General features: G+C 41.5%; 1 protein-coding gene across 3 annotated transcripts in view; it reads left to right on the top strand.

The window, feature by feature from the left end:
* The first annotated feature begins 2,296 nt into the window (after nt 1-2,296).
* LOC113922917 (protein O-mannosyl-transferase TMTC2-like) overlaps nt 2,297-19,179 on the top strand; it is a 54,485-nt gene continuing 37,602 nt past the window's right edge. Inside the window, exons 1-3 of one of the 3 annotated variants that reach the window (XR_003520107.2) lie at nt 2,297-2,444; nt 9,724-9,838; nt 12,995-13,132. Coding sequence is in view for 1 of the 3 variants with exons in the window: in XM_027595320.1 (XP_027451121.1) it covers nt 8,826-8,842; nt 9,724-9,838 (132 nt within the window). In the remaining 2 variants the exon portion in view is untranslated. Of the gene's footprint in view, nt 2,445-8,799; nt 8,843-9,723; nt 9,839-12,994; nt 13,133-19,179 lie in introns of those variants that run through there. The other 2 variants (XR_003520108.1, XM_027595320.1) reach the window with 2 other exon arrangements.

Genomic DNA, 19,179 nt, shown 5'->3' with positions numbered 1-19,179 from the left:
GATTCTTAGATTAGTTCAAGAAAGAAATGTATTCATAGTTCAGTGTGTGGTTCTGCTGTAAACAATATTTACATGGCTATAATAATTTAATACTAAATACTGATTTAAGCAATGACTGTAAGATAATTTAAAGTATGGGAAGAAATGTGTGTGTATGTGTGCATGTATATGTGTGTATGGGTGAGTGGTAGTTAGAGTAGTGGTGGTGGTGGTAGTGGTGGTGGTGATGGTGATGGCGGTGGCGGCGGCGGCGGCGGTGGCGGCAGCGGTGGCGGCGGCAGCGGCGGCAATGGTGGTGATGGTGGCGGTGGCGGTGGCGGTGGTGGCGGTGGTGGCGGTGGTGTCCATTTAGGAGGTATTTAGTCTTGTGCTTAATAGTAGGAAGTAAATATGATAATATATAGAATTTTAAATCAGGAAATTGTCATATAATAGTACTATTTAGAAACATGGATGCAAATACCTAAAAAAAAGCAATATGGAGGTTTCTCAAAAATTGAAAATATCATAGAATCCACAATTCCACTTCTGGGCATTTTTCCAAAAGAAATGAAAATGCTAATTCAGAAAGATATATGCATTTCAATATTCATTGCAGCATTGTTTACAAGAGCCAAGACATAGAAACAACTTCAGTGTCCAGTGGATAAATGCATAAAGAAAATGTGAGATAGGTGATAGATGATAGATAGATAGATAGATAGATAATGGAATATTACTCAGCCATAAAAAGGAAGGAAATCCAGCCATTTGGGACAACATGGATGGAGCTTGAGGGCATTATGCTAAGTGAAGTATCTCAGAGAATGACAAATATCATATGACCTCACTTCTGTGTGGAATCTTAAAGACAAATAAATGAATAAAATCCAAACTCCTAGATACAGAGAGCAGATTGGTGACTGCCAGAGGGGTGGGGTGGAAGGTGGGTAAAATGTGAGAAGGGGTTCAGAACGTACAAACTGCCAGCTATAAAATAAGTCACAGGATGTAATGTATAGTATGGTGGCTATAGATAATAGTCCTGTATTGCATATTTCAAAATTGCTAAGAGAATAACTCTTAAAAGTTCTCATCACATGAAAAAAAATTTCTAACCATGTTTGGTGACAGACGTTAACTAGACTGTGGTTGCCATTTCACAGTCTATGCAATTATCAAATCATTATGTTGTACACCTAAAACTAATATAATGTTATATATCAATTATATCTCAACAAAAAAAATTTTTTTAATTTTAAAAAAAGAGCTAAAAGATGAGAATGGTTGCTTCCAGGGTAGCGGGCGGGGCAATGGACTGCTATTCCTTCTTGCAAGCTTTGTCTCTCCATTTGACTTTGTTTTCCTCCCATTCCATGTGTAATGGTGGCTGATGGGGCCCTCCATCAGCCCCACCCAGGGAACCCCCAGGCCTCCTCACTGCCAGTGCACCCTCTTTGAGAATCAGAAGCAGTGGTTCCCTCACAAAAAGATTTGAAACATCTGGCACTCTCCCTCACCACCAGAACTTGCTCATCAATTCCTTGTGTCCCCAGAAGCTGGGCTGAGGGACCGGGCTGGGCTTCTCCACCATGTCGGCTCCCAGTGTTCAGCGTCCCCCAGTGCTGGGTGGAATGACTGGCGAAATAAAGCACTGTGATGGTTCTTTGCGACCTCCCCACCTCTCGTCTTTTCCCTCCCTCCCTCCTTCCTTCTTTCCCTCCATTTCTGCCTTAGGTTACAGCGGATTTTAAAAAGTAGCTAGAGGAGGAAGCAGAAGGCCTACTGTCTGCTGTCATTTGGAAGCAGGAGGTGTGGGTCTGTGAAGCTTCAATTAAGAAGAGCAAATATTTTGCTGCTTCTCTGGTGGAAGAGCCCCAGGCATGAGAGAGTGTTGCCCTCGAGTTTCCCTTTCCTCTTCCCCTTGTTCCCTCTCCCTGTTCTTTGTGTGTGACAGGAACTTACTACAACACAAATAGGAAAGAAAGCCCAGGGGGTTCTGTCTCTCAGAAATGGTTTAAAGAGGCAGGGATATGCTTTTAGAGCATGGGATTTTCCAGAGCCTTTAAAATTTTGTTGTCTTCTTTGACCCAGCTATAAAGATTGACAGAGATTTACAAGCACAGGTGCTCACTAAATTAGACTGCCTGTGATGGGCAAGTAAGATTTTTAATAAATAAGGAAGTTTTATCTACAGCGTTAATACTTTACCGGTTCAATTTACAGCTTTTGTTCAGTCTCTGAAAACTCTCTTTTCGAGATCTTTGCTCCTAATCATTCCTTCCTTTACTTTCCTCCATTTCTTCAAAGATTCATTCATTATTTCTTGTGCATGTACCATATGGCTGTCATGGTCCAGGCACCAGGGATGTCCTGGGGAATAAGCAAGACAAGGTCCTGACCCCGTGTAGCCTTCCTTCCAGCAGAGAAGATGGACGCTAAATAAAAAACAATGAAGGAGCAAGGTCAGTGCCATGGAGAGAGGGAAACGATGGGGTGGAGGGTGATGGGTCAGCATGGCTGGTCAGGGCAGGTCTCCCGGAGCAGGTGAGGTCTGAGCTGAGACCTGAGTGAGGGGGGGAGCGGCCTTGCAAGGACCTGTCGGAATGTCCCAGGCTTGAGAGCATTAAGCAAGTAGGGAGCAGAAGGGGTGAGGGCATGGGGTGGGCAGGGCCCAGCAAAGGGAGGACCATGTTGGCTGTGAAAGCGAGTTTGGGTTTTATTCTAAGTGAAATGAGGAGACTTTGGAGTTTGTAGTCTACAAGCTTGTAAGCAGTATGGTGACATGACTGGATTTGCTTTAAAGATCACTCCGACTGCCATGTGACAAATTGGCTTTAAGGGGCTGGAGTGAAGCAGGGAACCCAGTTAGGAGGCTGCTAAACTGTCAGGTGAGAGGTGGGAGAATCTTGGACCGAGGCGGCAATCATGGCAGTGAAAGGCTATGGACAGTTTGGGGTGTATTTTGGATACATAGTCAACAGGACCTGCTCACAATGGGATGAGTGGGAGACAGAGAAGCCAGGATTCCCAAGCTTCTGGCTTGAACAACAGGGTGGATGAGGGGAAGCTCTTTATTGAGATGAAAGACTAGGAGAGGGGTTTGCTGGGTGTGGGAGGAGGAATATAGTCCCAGAAGGCAGAGAGAAAAGGGGTTGGTTGTTTAGAAGGGTGATAGAGAAAGGAATGAAGACTGAGGAGAGTGTGGGTGACTTTTAATGTGGTAATTACTGCACAGTTGTGGGGGGAAGTCAGACTTAAGGAGCTGGTGAACACCGTGAGGGCAGGGACCATGTCGATGTTTGCTCACAGGGGGGTCCCCAGTGTCTGGCCTGGCAAATGATAGCACTCCAATATTTGTGAAATGAATGAACAAATGGGCAGGTGGTAAGACAGTGTTGGAACTGAGTGTAAACCACTCAGTTTGGCAATGAAGACATTTGGCAATGAAGACATGGGGAGAAAGAGGGTACGCTGGAGTGATGGCAGGTTTTTAAATTTATCTTCAGTGTCGTGGACGAGGGATTCCTGAGAGTGGTTCTAGCCATAGAATAGAAAATCTCTAGGGGGTACTGATGACAGATGCTGGACTGGGAAGGAAAACTGAGAGAAGGAGGTCCCAGAGCAGGAGGGGACGGGAAAACGGGAGGACGAGGGAGGGGACGGAGGGCACTCGCTGCTGGGTCTCTCCCAGTTCACGGCTCAGCAGCGTTTGCTGAATACTGGCTACATGCCAGGCATCCTTTCAGGTGTTAAATAATATGAGCATAATGTATACAGTGTTTTCTCCTTGGGAGAAAATAATGAAACACAAGGTCTAAGAAAATAAAATATTAATATAACACTTAAGAGTTTGGTTGTCCATTCCAACAGTGCTGGACAATATTTTATGACAATAAAACAATAAACAAAACAACACTCAGGCACCTGGGTGGCTCAGTCCTTAAGCATCTGCCTTCGGCTCAGGTCATGGTTCCAGGGTCCTGGGATCAAGCCCCACAAGGGGCTCCCTGCTCCGCGGGAGGCCTGCTTCTCCCTCTCCCACTCCCCCTGCTTGTGTTCCCTCTCTCACTGTCTCTCTCTCTGTCAAATAAATAAAATCTTAAAAAAAAAAAACCACTCTGCCTTCATGAAACTCAGCTGGATAATGATCACGACTTATTACTTAAAATGGACTCATACCTTTTGTGGATGAAATATCGGTCAGATTTTCAACAATGAACCTTAAAATCTTTCTTGTAAGCGCCTTGCACAAAGGGATGTAAATCAAGTTATGCAGACAGGGTTGGGTTCAGAGAATATTTTGTATTTGGCACAAAAGTGAAATCACAAGGTATTTAAAATTCAGGGGATTTAAGGAGGCATATAAATATCCTGACAAGCACTGTTGGAATGGACAACCAAACTCTTACATGTTATATTAATATTTTATTTTTTTAGACCTTGTATTTCATTATTTTTTCCCAAGGAGAAAACACTGCATAAATTATCCTCATATTATTTCATCTTCTAAGGTAGAACATTAAAGTTTTATTCCATACATATGGTGCTAGATGGGCCAAATGTGTTTCAGATCATCATTAAAAGCCTCATACCAGTTTTGGGAGAAATTCAGTGAGCTAGTGAAGTGAGATTTGCAGGCAACAGGAAAAAAAAATCTGTGATTAAATTATGTGTTGTTAATAAATAACAATGTTCTCTTCAGAACGAAATTGTTGTCATTCACCCCCTTCCCCTATGTCAAACACTTTTCCTTATTGATTGAATTCAGATGAGTAGCTCTTGACTTCATTCCCCTGCTACCTGTCAAAAATGAAATAACTGAATGAACAAAGTGTGAAAAATGAATCTACACAGAAAATATAGCCACCAGTTAAAGTGATGTTTGTAGAATCACGTTTGCTTAACTGATTAATCTCTTCATTTTAAAATCTTTTGGTAAAAGTTTAAGTCTAATTAAAAAGCGAATGTTCTTGACTCAGAGCACAATATCATGAAATGGGATCTAACTTCAGATTTTAAAAAGGGTTCTTGTTTTTTCTAATTTCTCTATGACACTTCTAGTGTCTTTAATTTTCTCCATTCATTCTCACTGAATTTTCTCTTTTTAAAAGTGTGCTAGGGGGTGCCTGTGTGGCTCAGTCAGCTGGGCCACTGACTCCTGATTTCGGCTGAGGTCATGATCTCAGGGTCGTGGGATCGAGTCCCATGTCGGGCTCTGTGCTGGGCATGGAGCCTGTTTGGGATTCTTCTCTCTCTGCCCCTTCTCACCATTCTCTCTTAAAAAAAGAGAAAAAAGAAGAAAAAAAGCATGCAAGGACATATGTTAACTGGAAGCAGAAATATTCCAGTCCTTAGTTGTGGACCTTATAATGGCTACCTCAAGACGATTAACAATCACTTAACTTGGCGAAGCAGGAAGATGGTGGTGATGGGCACTATGGGAGTAGTAACCTTGTCCCACCATTTGTTACTGGCGCAAACCAACTAACAAAACTGTAATATTACCATTTATTATTTGTGAATTTGAACTCTTATAATTAGGTGCATACGTATTTGTGATTACTGTCTTCTTGATGAATTAACCATGTATCATGATGGCATGCCCCTCTTCCTCAACAGTAATATTCCTTGTTCAAAAACCTAATTAGTCTGATATTAATATAGCCACTACAGCTACTTTGGATTAGTATTTGCATGGATTATTTCCATGCTTTTAATCTATGTCTTTATATTGAAAATGGATTTCCTTTAATATGCAAGACTCATGTAATTTGGTCTTGCTTTTTTTTCACCCAATCTAACAATCTTTGTCTTTTCACTGAAGTGTTCAGACCATTAATGTAATTATAAATATTGCTGCATTTAAATCTGCCATCTTGCTAATCATTTTCTGCTTGTCCCATATGTTCTTTTCCTTTGTCCCCCCCCCACCCTTACTGGCCTCCTTTGGATTTATGGAATTATTATTTATGATTCTTTTTTATCTCCCCTATTGGCTTATTATACTATTTTTTGGTTCTGTAGGGTTTACATTACACATTTTTAGCTTACCACAGTTCACTTTCAAATATTACTATGGTACTTCCTGTTTAGCATAAGACCTTTACCATAGAATTCTTCCATTTTTCTCTCTTGTTCTTTGTGCTACTATTCCCATTCATTTTACTTCAGTATATTTTATAAAATATACAGTGCCTTTTAAGGATTTCTACTTCAGACCATCATCATTTGAAAAGGTTAAAATTAGGGACACCTGGGTGGCTCAGTAAGTTAAACGTCCACCTCTTGATTTCGGCTCGGGTCATGATCTCAAGGTTGTGAGATCAAGCCCTACATCAGGCTCTGCACTGGCTGTGGAGCCTGCTTAAGATTCTCTCACTCCCTCTCTGTCTGCCCCTCCCCCTTCTCTCTCTCCCTTTCTTAAAAAGAAGGTTAAAATTAAGAAAAATGTTTTTCTTATCGACCCACATTTTTTCCTGTTGCCATGCTCTTTATTTCTCTGTGTAAATAAAAATTTCTGTCTGAAAGGTATTTTTACTGGATATGGAATTCTGCCTTGACTTATTTCTTTCTTCCAGCTCTTTAAAGATATGACTCCACTGTCTTCTGCTTGCCTAATTTCTGACAAGACATCTGTTCTACTTTCTATCTTTGTGCCTCTGTAGAAAATGTTTCTTTATTCCTTTATCTTTGGGTTTCAGCCCTTTGACTATGATGTGCCTCAGCGAGTTTTTCTTCGTATTTATACTTCTGCTCTCTGAACTTGTTAGATCTGTGTGGTTTGTTATCTTTTGTTAATTTTGAAAATCATTTTTTCAAATAATTCTTCTGTCCTGTTTTCTATTTCTTGTCCTTCTGGACTCCAAGTACACCCATGTTAGATGATTCATTATTGTCATATGGCTCTCGGATATATTCTGTTTACTCCACTCCTTATTTGCCTTTGTGATTGACTTTGAATCATTTCATCAACCTATATTCAAGTTTACTGATTCTTTCCTTAGCTGTGTCTAGTTTGCTGATAAGCCTAGGGAAGGAATTCTTCATCTCTAGTATATACATTTTTAGTTTCAAGAATTTCTGCTTGAGGGCACCTGGGCGGCTCAGTCAGGTGTGTCTGCCTTTGGCTCAGGTCATGATCCCAGGGTCCTGGGATTGAGCCCCGCGTCGTGCTCAGCAGGGAGCCTGCTTCCCCCTCTCTCTCTGCCTCCTCTCTGCCTACTTGTGCTCTCTGTCAAATAAATAAATAAAATCTTTAAAAAAAAAGAATTTCTACTTGATTCTTTTTATTGTTTCCATCATTCTACTGAAATTTTCCATTTGTGATGTATGATGTTTACCTTTTCCGCTAAATCCTGTAACACATTAATCATAGTTATTTTAAAGTCCCTGTTTGATAATTCCAACACCTGGGTCATTTTGGGGTCTGAATCTGATTCTGTTAACTGTCTTCTCACTAGATAATGTGTCTTTTTTTCTTTTCTTTTTGGTATATCATACTTTCATTGAATCAACAGATACTGTATATAAAAGACCAGTATAGACAGCGTTACACACACCTGACAATGGGCACATTACTTGTTCTGTCGGGCTTTAGTAGTTGTTCATATTTGAGCTGGATGTTGTTGTTGTTACTATTACATCAGTTAGCTTCAGCTCACCAGTCTTCAAATTTGGCCAATGGTAGGTTGCTCCTACTTTGTGCTTAGAGTGAAGCCTGGATTGCCTGAGGGGTTTGGGGGTTTTTGTGTGTATGTTTTCCAGTTTTCCCATTCTGCTCTCAGCTATTAACAAGCCCCGTCTGTTTTCATACCTGCAGGAAGAATGGTTTGCTTCCTCTCTGAGGAGCAGATTGCAATTGCTTATTATTTGGTGAAGGCCTCTAGTAGGGTAGGTAAGGTTAGAAGGACTTGTTCACCTGAATTTTGGAAATGGGGCTTTCTTAGTGTTCCAGACTTCCCCCCTATAACATTCCATGCCCCTTACCCCATCCTCCTTTGTGTTTGAGAGGAGGCTTTGAGGAGAGCTCTTGACTGGGCACAGGCTCCTTGCCCCTCTCCCGGTGGTAGATGACCTCTGCTTTGTATCAGGCCTTGGGCAGCTGTCTCACCAGTCCCTCAGCTGGGGAGAGCTTTGCTACTAGTCCTCTCTTCGCTGCAGTAGAAATTAAACTCAGTGTGGAACCTCATTTAAGAAGAACAAACATTTTGCACCTTCCCTGGTGGAAGAGCCCTAGGCATCAGACCATAGGCTCCCTTGACTTTCTGGAGAAGGAGAATGGTCTTCCTTCCCCCTGCTGTCTCTTCCTGCTCTTTGTATGTGACAGGAATTTATTACAGCACAAATACAGGAGGTAGCCCAGGGCACTTTGCCTCTCAGAATTGTTTGGAAGGGACAAGGAAATGCTTTATCTCAGAATTTCTGAAGCCTTTATGGCCATTTCCCCCTCTTAACCTGACCCACCAGAGTATTAACATGGATTTATCAACATAGATACTTTCTAAATGAGGCTGCCTCTAAAACAGCTCAAGTCACTGGACAAATAAAACCTTTACTAAATATGAAAATTCTACTTATAACATTAGTACTTAAACACTTCAAGTTACTTCAGTGCAGAAACTCCCTTTTTCCATGGTCTTGTTTCCAATTATTCTCATCTTTGCCTGTTTTTGGTTCTTGCCTTTCTTTATTCATTCATTCATCAGCAAACATTGATTGGGCATCTACCATGTGGCTATCATGGTCCAGGCACCAGGGATGTCCTGGTGAATAAGCAAGACAAGGTCCTTACCCCTGTGTAGCCTTCCTTCCAGCAGAGGAAGATGGATGCTAAATAAACAACAATGAATGAAGGAGCAAGGTCAGTGCCATGGAGAGAGGGAAACAGGATGGGGTGGAGGGTGATGGGTCAGCATGGCTGGGCAGGGCAGGTCTCCCTGAGGAGGTGAGGTCTGAGCTGAGAGCTGGGGGGCAGGGGCAGCCCTCTGCAAGGACCTATCAGAGTGTCCCAGGCTTGAGAGCAATGAGCAGGTGGGGAGCAGAAGGGGTGAGGTCATGGTGTGGGCAAATGGAGGACCATGTTGGCTATAAAAGCAAGTTCGATTTTTACTCTGAGTGAAATGGGGAGACTTTGGAAGGTTTTGGTTGGTTTGTTTTGTTTTGTTTTTCATAGTATGGAAGTAACCTGATCAGGTTTGCTCTTCCAAAATGCTCAGTGTGGTTGCTGTGAGAAGCGGGGAACCCAGTTAGGAGGCTGTTACACTGTCTAGTGAGAGGCAAAAGAATCTTGAGCTGAGGTGGCAATGATGGCAATGAAGGGCTATGGACAGTTCAGGGTATATTTTGGTTTTTTATATATATATTTAAGTATAGTTGACATAATGTTATATTGGTTTCAGGTGTACAACATGGTGATTCAACAAGTATGGCGAGCATAGGGATATATATTTTGGACATAGGGTCTACAGAATCTGCTAACGATGGGATGAGGGGGAGAGGGAGAAGCCAAGATTTTTAAGTTTCTGGCTTGAACAACAGGGTGGATGGGGAAGCTCTTTACTGAGATAGAAAGACGAGGGGAGGGATTTGCTGGGGGTAAGAGTTTAGGGGTGGGGGATATAGTCACAGAAGGCATGAGATCCCTGAGGCAGAGAAAAGAGGGATTGATTGTTTAGAAGGGTGATGGAGCAGGTGAATGAGGAATTAGAAGAGCATTCATGACTCTCAGTGTTGTGATTTCAGAATGGCGGAACAGATGTCAGACTTCAAGAAGATGATGAACACTGTGGGAGCAGGGACCATGTCGGTGTTTGCTCATAGTTGGATCCCCAGTGCCTGGCACACAGCCTGGCAAATGGTGGGTGCTCCTCATTTACTTTTGAAATGAATAAATGACAGAGTGGGAGGTAAGGAAATATTGGAACTGAGTGTTGAAGACTTTCAATAAATTTGGCAATGAAGGAATGTGGAGAACTAACAGGCTAACTAGCTGAGATAGCAAATTTTAATTTTTTATATTAAATTTAATGGGTAAGGGAGGCATGAATGTTTGTAGTCACAGGAAAAATAACTCTAGAGAAGAGAGATGAGGAAGCTGGTCTGTGAAAGGATGATTAGTGGCATAAGGTTCTTCCATAGGGGAAGGAAGGTAACATCTGTTATTCATCCATTATGTACCAGGAAGTGGGCCAGCACCTCACATCTGTTATCTCGCTCAACCATCACAATGGTCATTTAAGGTAGAGTTGCCAAATAAAATACAGGACACCCAGTTAAATTTTAATTTCAGATAACAAAAAATCAGTATGACTTATGCAATATTTGGGACATACTTATATTTAAATATTCAATGTTGATCCAAAATTCAAATCTGTCTCTGATACTTTTATGTATTAAATGGGGCAACTCTACTTTAGGGGTAGATAATATCATTGTCGTTTTTCCTGAAGGAAACTGAGGATCTGATAGATTGAATAATATTGCTTACATTCACAAAGTTATTAAAAGTGGTGGTCAGAATTGGAACCCAGCCTGTCTGACTCCTGAACTTATGCTTTTCCCACGGGTGGCCCCATGGGGGATTGGAGTCGAGTCCGAGGTAGGGCTTAGCTCAGTACGTCAGCCCTTTTCCTGCTTGTATGTATCACTGGCCTCTAGTTAAACTCTCAAGGGTAGGGAGTTTTGGGGATCATTTTTGTGTCTACTAAAAGCACCACTAAATCATTCTTGATGGACTTCTAGGTGGGATATTTTTGCCAATACATGAGATGAATGATATTAATAGGCTAGTCTTTTCTTGTTTTTTGTTTTGTTTTGTTTTAAATCTCCAAGCACTGAACCGATTTAGAGAGTGTGCCTGACTGGAAACATGCCACAGCGCTGCTGCAGTTGGCTAGATGTTTACCAAGTTGACATGTTTTGAGTGAGGAGGGCAGCTTTCTCTCTTTTAAAAAAAGAAGCTATCATTTTTTTTAATGCAGATATGTACCCAGTACTGAAATTATTTGGGGGAGCTATGCTTGTACTTTGGAGCAAGACATGGGTTACATAAGGTTAATAAAACTTCTTTTTTTTTTTTAAGATTTTTATTTATTTATTTTACAGAGAGAGAGGAAGTTAGCAAGAGCAGAAACACAAGCAGGGAGAGTGGGAGAGGGAGAAGCAGGCCTCCCGTGGAGCGGGGAACCCAATGAGGGGCTTGATCCCAGGACCCTGGGACCATGACCTGAGCGGATGGCAGACGCTTAACAACTGAGCCACCCAGGCGCTTCATGGTTAATAAAGCTTCTAACAGGTCATATAGACTAGGACTTAAGACCTCTGAGTCTGCAGTCAGAGGGACTGGGCTTTGAATCTTGCTCCACAATATATTTGATATTGGGCAAGTCATTTAGCCTTTCCTTGTCTCTTGTTTTCCGTTTTTAAAAATGGGGATGATGATAATGATAGGCACAATACCTTCCGTACAGAGTAGGTGTGAGGACTGCATGTGCTAGCGCATGGAATAAGTCCATAGCACACGGGCACCCACCACCTCCCTCACAGCCGATGATTACCATCCCTGAGGGTGCTTCTGTTTGAAGTGACACTGTATCCCCATTTCACAGGCTGGGGATGAGGTTACAGGGATTTTTTGTTGTTGTTTCACTTTGACAGCTGTTTGTGACAAAGTTATTAAACGTGAATTTGTATGGGAGCATTGGCACAAGGCTGAGACAAAATTGCCCACAAGTCAAACAAATCACTAAACATAAGGAAAAAATTTTTTGCCTACTAAATAGCATTTCTTTAGTTGCCTGGGTCTACATGCCACTTAATGATTATCTTCAAGAAAAAAAAAAAACTCTTAATACATGATGGTTGGACCAAAGATATAGAGCTCTGTCCTTCAATCATATAAAATGTAAGCAGATTTTGCCTTTTCACTATATTACTTCACATTTTCCACTCTTTCCTCATCCTACCCCAAATGCTAAATTCATGCCCACAGCTTTTCCCTTTTACATTACAAAGCTCAGTGAATTCTACATGATATATTATCTTTATTTTATGTACATAATTAATATTATATATTCATATATAAATACATAATATATGACATATGAATTGTATTCTATATTATATATAATTTATGTTATAATTTGTACATAATATATGAATATATTATATTCACTTTATATAATATACATGATATAATATATGTATAATATATTAATGATACATAATAATATATATACATACATATATAGTTGATTGATTTCCTTTTCATTTAATAGTGACTGAAATATGTATTAAGGGCAGTTTTTGACTCAGAATTTGTGGACATTTCCTTTCTTCTCTTTTCTGTCGTAGCTCACCCTGCATGCATGGTGTTTAGTCATTTATTCAATAAGTATATATTGAGCAGCTACTACATGCTAAGCACTATTGTAAGTGCTGACTGTTGCTATCAGACAACAAAACAAAACCTTGCCCTCATGGAACTTTGCTGCTGATTGTGATGCTTTTACTCAAAGTCTTCTACCTTTTGTGGGTGAGGCATGGCTTAGATTTTTCACTCTAAGTGATCACTTTAAGTGGATCTTAAAAGTCTTTCTTATAATTGCCTTTACATGTAGGCAAGTAAATCAAGAAATTAAGACAGGTTTGGGAGTAGAGAACAGTGTCATGTTAGGCATTAAATTAGAACCATGGAGTACTTAAAATTCAGGGGATTTAAGGAGGCATATAAATATTATGACCTTCACTGTTGGAATGATTAACCAATCTACCAATCTTTTAAGTGTCATTTTAATGTTTCATTTTCAAAGACCTTGCATTACACTCTCATCTCACAAAGTAAGAATCACTGCCAAAATTTCCCATCTTGCTTGAAGTCCTACGATGGACTTCTGAGCTTTGTGTTGCACACAGTTGGCACCGTGAGTAGACCAAGTCATTACAACCAACAGCAGATCAGTTTTGAGAGAAACTCACTGAGCTTTCTCACACCTTTCCTGTTGATTGATTTCAGTCCATTCTCAATCTTATTCCGCCCCTGCCTTTGACGAAGTGACCAGATAAGCTGAGTGCGGAGAATGTGGAACCACCAGTTACAAGTGAAGTTTATGGGTTCAGATTCATCTAAAAGGTACACACACCCCACTTTCAATCATCTACACTGCTAAGTAACGAGCCATCCCAGCACCCCATGCTTTATTAGTGCTATAAAGCAACAACCATTTTTATTATGTTCATGGGTTAGGAATTGGGAAAAGGCACAGTGGGGGAGGTTCCTCTCAGCTTCATTGTCTGTCAGAGCCTCAGCTGGTGCGACTTATATGGCTAGGGGACACCTGAGGAGCTGGGGCTGGAAGTTCCACTTCCAGACCGTTCTTCAGGAGAGTCCAAGATGGCAGAGGAATGGAGACCTAAATTTCGTCTGGTCCCAGGAATTCAGCTGGATAGGGATCAAACCATTCTGAACACCTACGAACTCAACAGGAGATCGAAGAGAAGAATAGCAACAACTCTCTGAACAGAAAAGCGACCACTTTCTGGAAGGTAGGACTTGCGGAGAAGTGAATCCGAGGCGATATTCAGAAGGATAGACGGTGGGGGAGGGGGCCTCCATCAGCCGCTTCTGGCAAGTGATAGAGCCGCGGAGCACAATATCGGAACTTTTAAGAAGCCGGCTCTGCTGAGGGACGTCGCTCCAGTGGCTAAGCTGGGGTGGAACCCTCGCGGGACACTGTGGTCTCAGGACCCTTGGGGTCACAGAAAGACCGGGGGAGCCCGAGTGCGGCAGAGCTCCCAGGTATCGGAGCGGGGAAGCCGGCTGCAGAGACGGAGCCGAGGCGCGGGCTCTCAGCTCGGGGTTGCCATAAACCGTGATCCGCGGCCCAGTCGGGCCACTGCTCCTCCAGCAGGGACTCAACAAGTGGGGGTTCCGGGGAGACCCCCCTTCCTCCCCGGGGAGGAGCAGCATGGGAGCACACTGCAGGGATCTGCTGGGTTTGGAGACTCCACACGGGGTCGGGTGCCAGAGATAGAAACGCTCGGTCACAGGCCGGGTGAGCACGGAGTGCGGCCGGAGACCAGGGACACGGGAGTGATTGACTGCTTTTCTCTGGGGGCTCACTGAGGAGCGGGGCCCCAAGTTCTCAGTTCTTCCAGGGTGGAGATTGGGAGGCCGCCATTTTCACTCTTGTCCTCCAAAGCTGTGTGGAAGGCCTTCAGGGGACCAAGACAGTTCTTCACTCCCATGTTCAGCACTGGGGCTAGAATGCTGAAGGATAGTCAGCTGGACTGTCAAGCTGAATGCCTACATATGGTCTCCCTGGAGTTGCATTACAAGATACCTGGACTTCTCTCTTGGTGGCTTGAGACTCCAAGAACCAATGTTCCCAGTGGATGAAAACTGCAGTCTCAGAAATCCTGTAGCATCACCTTGGCTGTACTGCATTGGATGAAGCAGCTTTGAGCTCACTGAACTTCAAGGGAAAGAGACAGAGACCCCCACCTCTCAGTGGAAGGTGCATCAAAGAATTTACAACCATGTTTTAAAAACTGCAACAACTCCATCATTTTATTTTATTTTATTTAAATTCAATTAGCCAACTGATCGCACATCATCAGTTTCAGGTGTAGTGTTCAATAAGTTATCAGTTTCATATAACACCCAGTGCTCATCACATCACGTGCCCTACTTAATGCCCATCATCCTGTTACCCCATGCCCCACCCACCTCCCCTCCATGAACCCTCAGTTTGTTTCCTAGAGTTGAGTCTCTCATGGTTTTTCTCCCTCTCTGATGACTTCTCATTCTGTTTTCCCTCCCTTCCCCTGTGGTTCTCATCACTTTAAATATCTTGATTAAGGGGCACCTGGGTGGCTCAGTCGGTTGAGTGTCCTACTCTTGATCCTGGCTCACGTCATGATCTCAGGGGTGTGGGATGGAGCCCTGCATTGGGCTCCTTGCTCAGCTTGCTCATACTTTTAACTCAGACGACACTTCATGAAAGTGGATGTCATTTAATATTTTATTATAAAGGTTATTTCCAATATTTCTAAGAGTTCTTCTTTTCTCCATACCTCCTTCATGAATTTTCTTTGTTTGGTAATGTGCTAGGCCACATACTGCTACTGAATTCTTCCTCTTCTTAAGTGGTAGAAAGACTTTGTTCTTCGGCTGATAATGGCTACAGTAAGACCATTACAGCTTTACTCTCTGGAGTCAGGAAACTGAAGAGGCTGTGACCTGGGAGAACAGTAACTTCCCAGCAGTGTTTGGTACTAAACCAACTATCATAATTACTGCAATACTATTTATGATTAAAGCAATTTTATATATTATTAACTAATGATCTTATCATCTAAATACACTTCCAATTTCTTCATGCCTTTTCTGATTTTCAGTTCCATATGCACCTAAAGCTTTTTTTTCAGATGAAATATTATAGGTTTATTTAAAACTTAATTCTCACCTTGAGTGTGCAAAATACAAACTCCACAAAATGTTCGTTTTTTACTTTGTAGTTTACAAATATACAAAATAGAAGTATGCTTAAATTTATATTACATATTTATTAAGACAAGGAACTATATAGAAAAAAACATTTGTTCTGCTTAAGGCATACTTGGGAATAAACCATTGTACAAATTACTGCACATCTGAAATAGTGCATAACAGACTGTCTGCATAGAAATGTTAAAAGAAATAAGCCAGGCGTATTTACCTGACTTAGGTCATAAATATAGATCGGAAGACAAAAATAGATTTTCCCTGTCAAAGTATGCAGCAGTTTGAGAACTTTGGCTTCCTCATTTGGTACCTTTAGAACCAAGGCTCACCAAGCACCATCGTTTAGGTTATTAAAAACACATTTTCTGTACCTGAATTTCTTCCTCTTCTTCTAATATCGTAATAATGGCTTTTAGAAGGCAAAGAGAATACAAGGTGATCTTTATGCTTATATTGCATCGAAACACAATTCAAGGGAATTCTGGTCTTCCCTCCCCCCAACTCATGGATCTAATTTATACCCTCATATCCACACCTTCCAATCACCCCCTTGATGTTTTGTAAGTCCAAGAATAGTCAAGTTGGCTTTAGCATTGGAATGATAGAAGATCCAGTCACAGACCCCATTGGTTCTTTGATTTGTCTTCTGGTTTCTTTGTGTCTCCTGACTGTCCATTCACAAGTTGGCTTGTTGGGAACTTGACCATGATTGTAGTGTTTTCCCGCTGGCTTCCTCCTTCCGCCCCTGGGGCGGGTGGCAGGGAAGACTGTGAAAGGTCAAAAAAAAAAAAAAATACTGAATTCTCTTCTGGCAGTGTGGGTCATAGCCACTGTTTGGGGATTTAAAGATTTTATTTATTTATTTGAGAGAAAGAGAGAGAGAGAGAACAAGTAGGGGGAGGAGCAGAGGGAGAAGCAGTTTCCCGCTGAGCAGGGAGCCCGATGCGGGGCTCCATCCCAGGACCCCGGGATCATGACCTGAGCTGAAGGCAGACACTTAACGAGTGAGCCCCCCAGGTACCCCTCCACTGTTTGGGGATTTAAAAGTGCCTCTTCATGTGTAAGGCAAGGTGGTCCGACCTGGAGAAGGCCCGGTCGCACTTCTGGCACTGGAAGGGGCGGTGCACCTAAAGCTTTTACATCATTTATAAAATATATGTTTTTTAAATATAGTGAAGTGAAAAGAGCTTCTAACACTTCATAGCCTTTGGTGTCACTGGAGTTCACACATACTCGGTGTGCATGTGGGTGTTAATACCCTGCCAGAGGGAAGCGAGTAATGAAATATTCTATGGGGAAGAGTGGCCAGATGGCCTTACTTTGTGATAGGTGAAACAGAAATGGTGGGGACTGCTGTAAAACTTTAAAAAGTTGTTTGCATTAGTCTGGTGATGCTAGGCTCCTTAATTATGGTCTCTGTTCCTTCAGGGAATGCCATCCGGGAACAGGGTTTTGTTCTACAGAGTTCTCCTGACTTTAATGTTCCTTAGGTTAATCAATTTATCCAAGTTCAATTCTCAATTTCCTTTATAGTGGCTTCATAGACATATGTAGATTACCAGAAGGGTACTCCTTTCTGAGGCTAAAAAGCTTGAGAGAAGTTTTTTTGGTTTTTGTGTTTAAAATCATTATTCGTGTTTTCTAACCTAAGCCAGACCCCAGAGCATATAGTAAAAGAGAAATTACCTTCATGTGTTCACCTGCAAGCTTACTAAAAACTGCTTTGGTGCTTGAACTGAGTTCAACACTAAAATTGATCATTATGATAAAATGCTTCTTGGCTTCTTCCAGAACTTAGCATTAAAGTTTCTTCCAGATAAATCGCATGCTAAGGAAGCAAAATTTTAATTTTAATACCTGGATAGCAGTGGATAGGGTGCCAAGCTGCCGATGTCCCTGGATCATTTTGCTTACTGTTGATTGAGAACTGGTGCTTGGCTGCCTTCATTCCATCAAAAGAATTTCAGTTGGTGGATGATAAGGTCTTTCTTGTAAATGTGGTTCATCAGACCCCTGCGGGGGGCGGGGGGGGCAAGATCTTTTCTGTGTGTTCACCGGGTCAAAGTTCTTTTCATTGTATGTGCATTTTTACTATGTCGACATTTGCAACTGATTGTGCAAGGGTAATGGTGCTTAAAACTGCTAGCACCTTAGCCCAAATCACGGCAGCGCCACCTAACGGACCTACTAGTCATTGCATTTCTTCCCTGCCAGGTACGTGTAGCCCCTGAGGAAGCAGCAAAAATTACTGATTTTATTAAATCTTTGCCCTTGAGTAAATTTCTTCTTAACATTTTGTGTGATGAAATGGGATGTCCACATGAAGCATTTCTGCTGCATAGCAAAGTGAGATGGTTGTCTTAAAGAAACTCACTTCTGTGATCTCTTGTGTTACAACTAAACTAGTGGCTTTTTGGGGGGAATGTCTTTTTTACTTGAGAGAATGACTGACAAATGTTTTTGAGATATAAGTATTTACAAGACATTTCCTTGAAAATAAAGTGAGCTATCACTTCAGGGAAAATACCTGATTATACTTGTTGCCCATGGTAAAAATTGCTTTTGAATGAAAATCAGTATTTTGGAAAATTTATACCTGCACCGCGAGCTTCTGGATACATACATCTTTTCTGATGATATAGGTTGCATATTAATGAATATGATTTTTGATATCATATAATGAAATGGGTCATCATTTGGAATATTTGCATAACTCAGTAAACCAGTAATTTACAAAATGACCAATGCATGATGTAACAAAATCATGCATTGGTAAGTGATCTATTGAAAGTGTAAGATAAGTCGATTATTTTAATGTAACAGTTCACTGATGGTTCATTTGATAAAGTTTCAGAGTCCAGATTGCAACTAACCTTTAAGAAAAGGTCACCTTTCCAGTCTTGGTGCATCAAAGAAGAATATCCACAATTACCTTAAAGAGCCAATAAAATACTCCTCCCTTTCCCAACTACATACCTGTATAAGTATCTGGTTGGAAAACTGGTATATTATTGCTACTTTTAAATGAATTAATAAATATTTTAATTTCCCTGTTTAAATTTCTAATATGACAAATATTGACATATGAGACACAGAAATTAATGCTCTTTAGATTCAGTAATTTTTAGAGCCTACAGGACACTGAGAGCAGAAAGTTTGAGAACTGCTGATGTAGACCAATCTGCTTTTCAACTGGATGCCCAGGGGCATATATGTTGAAAGCAAAAGCTATCAGCACATAAAAATTTCCCACCAGGCATGCAATTCAGTCACTATCATAAATGGCCCTTGGCAGAGTATTCCAGGCCTCTGTGTTTTGGGCTCTTCCATTCACTTAACAGTCACCATATGGAATTCTCAACGTCTGGCCTGAGTAGCTGTGATGTCAAGACCTCCAAACTCTCTCATTTCTTTGGCAGAATACAAATAGAGCTCTTAAGCCAAATTTGGGGAATTTACTTTGTAGTTATTTTGCTTTGTAGTTAATGCTGCTGATGCCCAGATCCGGGTTTCTTGTTCTCTTTTCTGTTTCCTTTCCTTCTTCTACTTTCTCTTTCCATTTTTCCTTCAAGTCTTTATTTTTAGTTTCTTTTCTTTTTTTTCTTTTAAATGTAGCTCTCTGAGAGGTTGTGAAGACTATAATAGAAATAGATCTCTCTAGGGGTGCCTGGGTGGCTCAGTCCTTAGGTGCCTGC

This window comes from Zalophus californianus, chromosome 9, assembly GCF_009762305.2.
Source record: "Zalophus californianus isolate mZalCal1 chromosome 9, mZalCal1.pri.v2, whole genome shotgun sequence".
Classification (NCBI taxonomy): domain Eukaryota; kingdom Metazoa; phylum Chordata; class Mammalia; order Carnivora; family Otariidae; genus Zalophus; species Zalophus californianus.
This window is presented reverse-complemented; position numbering and strand designations above follow the sequence as displayed.